At 40.2% G+C, this 5,000-nt stretch overlaps 3 protein-coding genes across 3 annotated transcripts in view; all 3 read right to left on the bottom strand.

Annotated features, from left to right (window-relative positions):
• The window catches only part of LOC113819964 (cuticle protein AMP4-like), a 161,349-nt gene that overhangs the window by 27,121 nt on the left and 129,228 nt on the right, over positions 1-5,000 (bottom strand). The window lies entirely within an intron of this gene.
• Positions 660-1,913, bottom strand: LOC113824270 (cuticle protein AMP4). The gene is made up of 3 exons (XM_027377004.2): positions 1,833-1,913; positions 1,324-1,529; positions 660-966 (listed from the first exon to the last, which is right to left on the bottom strand). Exons 1-3 carry the CDS (start codon positions 1,839-1,841, stop codon positions 777-779), a joined length of 405 nt encoding a protein of 134 aa, XP_027232805.2. The 5' UTR covers positions 1,842-1,913; the 3' UTR covers positions 660-776.
• The window catches only part of LOC138863154 (cuticle protein AMP4-like), a 917-nt gene continuing 422 nt past the window's right edge, over positions 4,506-5,000 (bottom strand). The window contains exons 2-3 of the mRNA XM_070126937.1: positions 4,942-5,000; positions 4,506-4,787 (exon numbers count right to left, since the gene is read on the bottom strand). The exon at positions 4,942-5,000 is cut by the window's right edge and continues 147 nt beyond it. Of these exons, the coding sequence (XP_069983038.1) occupies positions 4,598-4,787; positions 4,942-5,000 (249 nt within the window). The 3' untranslated portion in view covers positions 4,506-4,597. The remainder of the gene's footprint in view (positions 4,788-4,941) is intronic.

Below are 5,000 nucleotides of genomic sequence, written 5' to 3'. Positions count from 1 at the left end.
CAAGGGGGTTTGTATTTCCCTGAAATAAACATGCAGACTGATTAATAGTTATCATTGGCTCACGTCAATTGAAAGTTCCCTGATGAAAGCTCGAAATTCAGGCACGGAAATGCGTATTGTTCATCAGCGTTCTCTCTCCTCATCTATCACTGATTGTTCTGCACAACACATTCCCACACTTTAGGATATTTCTAATGATGGATCTTTTGTCTAATGGATTATTCTGTGTAATAATGCACGAATAGATGTGTCGGTGATTTACGTCGATTATATTTCATACTCCTTTCGTGGTCGGTAATTAAACGCTTTCAATCACTTTGCTGTTTATTATATTATAATGTATATTAATTTTTATTTTTATTTTTTTTTGCATGATTCCAACGTTGTGCTGCGTTATGCTTGGTTCTCTTTATTTGTTTTGATTATATTCTTACTGCAGATATATTCTTCATTGTTATTTTGATATGGAATCTTTCAAATGTAGCTCTGAGTTGGTTTTAATTTTGCCATATTGATTACTCTGTTTATTCAGTCCTGAATCATTAGTCTTTGAACACTGGTTCAGCCTGCTACAGAATGGCAAACAGACAGACATGCATATGTGTTGACTTCATTTTTATAGCATTTGGTCTGTTTGAAAAGGGAAAGGATAAACTATGTAAAATTTATATATTTATTCATAAAGATGTATGAAATAAATACGCACACATTTCCTCGACACGCAGTTGAAATATCACTCTATAAATTATCACAATATCCAATGTCAAGGATTCAAATTACTCCTCTTGAGCCTCGAGAGCCTTGCGCTCGTCCTCGAGGCGGGCGAACTCGATCTGGTCGAGGACGAACTGGGGGATGGGGTGGGGGAAGGCGGGGGCCACGGGCAGGAGGGACGACTCGGGCTGGAAGCCGTTCTCGTCGGCCACGAACTTGACTTCGGCCAGAGAGCCGTCCTCCTGGGGGTAGCTGGGGGGGGGGGGGGGGGGAGAGGGCGAGGTTAGAGCTTCGGCGGTTGAGAGAGAGAGAGAGAGAGAGAGAGAGAGAGAGAGAGAGAGAGAGAGAGAGAGAGACAGACAGACAGACAGACAGAGAGAGAGAAGAGAAGAGAAGAGAGGAGAGAGAGAGAGAGAGAGAGAGAGAGAGAGAGAGAGAGAGGAGAGAGAGGAGAGAGAGAGAGAGAGAGAGAGACAGAAGACAGAGAGAGAGAGAGAGAGAGAGAGAGAGAGAGAGAGAGAGAGAGAGAGAGAGAGAGAGAGAGGGGATAGAAAGACAGAGATAGATAGATAGATAGAGAGAGAGCGGCAAAAGTGTCAGCGTCGTTACCTGAAGGATCCGACCATGTTGGCTCCGCCGTTGACGCCCTCAGAGCCCGAGAACTGGAACACGATGCCGTTCTCGGCCTCGAAGTCGGAGCTGTGGGCGCCGAGCGCGTCGGGGTTGACTTGGCTGCTCCTCAAGATGGCCACGGGAGGGCTGGTCAGGGGCAGCTTGTCGGCCGCCGCCACGGCCAGCAGAGCGAGAACAATGACCTGGAGAAGAAGGTCAACTGAGGGGAAAGGAGCGATTCACAGCCTAGTATCCCTCCGTCGCTCATCTGCAATATCTCCCAGGAGATAAGCATCCCGTCGGCGCTGAATCCTCTACAAGGTGCAATATATATTTCCGGGAACTCTCGAGATAAAATTAATTATAAAAAAATACTACCTATATTTCCAGAGGAATTGTCCAGAAAATTTACATCATCTAAAAGACATTTGATCTATTTTTTCGTATGAACATCCTGAAACCTTAAAATGGGATCAACATGTATGAGAGCCTCTTGGAAACCTTACTGCCTTCATGTTGAGAAGACGCGAGTGAGAATGCGCCGGCGTGTGTGCGCAACCGAGTTATATAGTGAGAGAGAGAGAGGTCGACCCGAGGTCATGTCTGCGTAAACCATTCAGTTATAAAGTACGTCTAAACCCTGTGACCTTGGCAGAGGGTTTACCTCATGTGTGTATTTTTTTTTTTTTTTTTTGGCCGAAGTCCACCCGGAGGATGTTCTCCTTTTTCGTTTTTTTTTTTTTTGTTTCTTTGTTTACGTTTTTTGGGGTGATTACGTCATTGATGTTGATGCTTTTGGAGTTGTTTTTCTTTTTGATATGAATATTATTATTGCCATTATTAGTATCATTATTGTTATTTTTATTATCATTATTAACATTGGTGTTATTATTGTTATTATTATTATTATTATGATTATTATTATTATAATAATTATCATTATCGCCATTGCTATTATAAAAGCTGTTGCAACGATTATCATTATTATCAGTATCACCCAATAAAAACGATAACATTAATGATAATGATAAAAAAGATGATAGCGAGGATGGTAATATTGGTAATAATGATATATTATTTACAAATCTATTGCCATCTTTTATTAAGATTATCTTATTCTTATTCTCATCATCATCTCATCATCATCATCAGTATCAGTATCATTGTTATCATCATCGTTACTATTATTACCATCTTCAATGTCTCAACATCATTATCATTATCATTATTATCATTAACAACATTATTGCTGTTGTTATTAATGTTTTTTCATTATCATTATTGTTGTCATTATTGTTATTTTCGTCATTATCATCATATGGAAAGAGAGAGAGAGAGAGAGAGAGAGAGAGAGAGAGAGAGAGAGAGAGAGAGAGAGAGAGAGAGAGAGAGAGAGAGAGAGAGAGAGAGAGAGAGAGAGAGAGAGAGAAAGAGAGAGAGAGAGAAATAAACATAGTGCCTTGGATTCAAAGATATTTTTACTTATAAAACTAAAATTAACGAAAAAGGACAGACTTCAGTGAGCTCACCCAGAATATTTTTCAAAATGCTCTTATACGAGTGTGTGCTGCAGGAGAATGCATTCAAGTTAATTTGTGTTTGTCCCATTATGGTATATATTTCATGAGCACATTTGAAATTGATGATTGTTCTTGTAAGGCCAAAATATTATCATATATTTTCAGCCTGAGGTGTTGCTACTAATACCAGTGCCAATGGAAGTACCATATTTAATGGCTAGAAATCCTATATTTCCGTGACGTTTTGAGTCATAAAGATTTTCTCCAGATGTTTTTGAACCTCTTTCAATTGTGGATAAAAAAAAACAAATTAGAATTGTCCTGTACTGAAGGAAAAGCTCAGGAAATACCTCTCCCCCCCCTCAAAAAAAAAAAAAAAAAAAAAAACTATTTTTTTTACCCCTAACACGATGTGAAAAGCAAGTAAGAACAAATAATTTACGTTGTAATTAATTGCTTCTCAAATAACTAGTCATAACATTTCTATCTTATTATCCATTGCATAAATTTGTGATGAATTAACTAATTAAAAAAGATCTGGAGTAAATCTAATTATAGGTCTGCGATTTTAAATACACTGTTGATAACACTTTTATTTCTTTTTGAAAGAGGTCGACGTATTGGATGATCTAGGAAAATAGATAAATAAAATCAGTAATCCTCTTTCACGTTACGATCCGCAATATGATAAACATAACGAGGTCTTTCATTTACCTAGAACACTTTGCAGGTTATTTATCTATCTATTCATTTATCTATTCATATACTTTTAACACGACAGACACGACTGAATGTCTTAATGATGATTTTTACGATTGAAGATTTAGGCCTATGACTTGTGGCTTTATTTTACCGGTTAGAAGACACGATTTTGTATCTCAGGTGTTGATTGGGTGGGTGGGTGAAGGGGGATAAGTGGGCGGCAGTCTGTCATATGTATTTTTTTTCCATATTCTTTATTCATTCATTCATTTACGTGTATTTTTTCCCATATTCTTTAATTATTCATTTATTTACGTATTCCCTAAGACTCTTCGTGTTCCCTTTCCCTATTGTGTCTTCTCGTGGCTCCTGTTGGGAAGCGCGGACGAAGCTCCATTATAGATGCACGTTAGACATCCCACGGAATCCACTGGTGGCCCTGGAAAAGGCCCTCCGGATCCTGACATTTAACAGGAGGAATAAGAATATACAGAACGATCTTTCTCGACTTGTTCCGTAAAAACAAAAATGAAAACGAAAAGAAAACAAAAGGAAGGAGGAGGAGCGGGAGGAGGGAGAAGATGGAACAGGTCTGAGAGTCGAGGATCCACGTCTTCCATCTCTCCCTGTCCGGCGTTTATCAAGAAATCTCGCCTCTATATCTTCTTTCGATGTTTGAGAGAGAGAGAGAGAGAGAGAGAGAGAGAGAGAGAGAGAAGGGGTAGGAAGAGAAAGAGAGAGAGAGAGAGAGAGAGAGAGAGAGAGAGAGAGAGAGAGAGAGAGAGAGAGAGAGAGGGGGGGGGGGAGAGAACATTTAAGAAGTCGTTTGATGTTTGCTGCGTCCATAATGTTCCTATTCTTGTATCTTTGAAAAGTAGAGCATATGTACGTGTGTATGGGAGAGAGAAAGAGACAGAAAGAGACAGAAATTGTCAATAAGGGCAAGGACAGAGCACATAAGAACACTCGATATATTTGCTAATGTCGGTTTGGAAAATAAATAAATATCACTGCATGGAATATCAGAATATACAATGCTGGGATTCGAATTATTCCTCCTGAGACTCAAGGGCCTTGCGCTCGTCCTCGAGGCGGGCGAACTCGATCTGGTCGAGGACGAACTGGGGGATGGGGTGGGGGAAGGCGGGGGCCACGGGCAGGAGGGACGACTCGGGCTGGAAGCCGTTCTCGTCGGCCACGAACTTGACTTCGGCCAGAGAGCCGTCCTCCTGGGGGTACCTGGGAAAGGGTTGGCCATACAGATTATGATTTTACATTAACCTGGAGCATGAGATGAAATGCAATACCTTTTGAGATCATATGGTCGAATACAATGTACTTTTCGATGTCAAAAGTAAAATTCAAGTAAAATGAAAATCAGATGTTCTCTTACGCGAAGTATCCGACCATGTTGGCGCCGCCCTCTTCAGCCTCTTTGCCAGAGAACTGGAA

The sequence above is a fragment of the Penaeus vannamei genome, chromosome 2 (genome assembly GCF_042767895.1).
Source record: "Penaeus vannamei isolate JL-2024 chromosome 2, ASM4276789v1, whole genome shotgun sequence".
NCBI classification, from domain to species: Eukaryota; Metazoa; Arthropoda; class Malacostraca; order Decapoda; family Penaeidae; genus Penaeus; species Penaeus vannamei.
Note: the sequence above shows the minus strand (reverse complement) of the source record. Positions and strands in the feature narration are given on the sequence as shown.

Coding starts and splice junctions, on each gene's coding strand:
- LOC113824270 (XM_027377004.2), bottom strand. Junction 967..1,323: donor AACATGGTCGGATCCTTCAG/GTAACGACGCTG, acceptor CCCCCCCCCCAG/CTACCCCCAGGAGGACGGCT.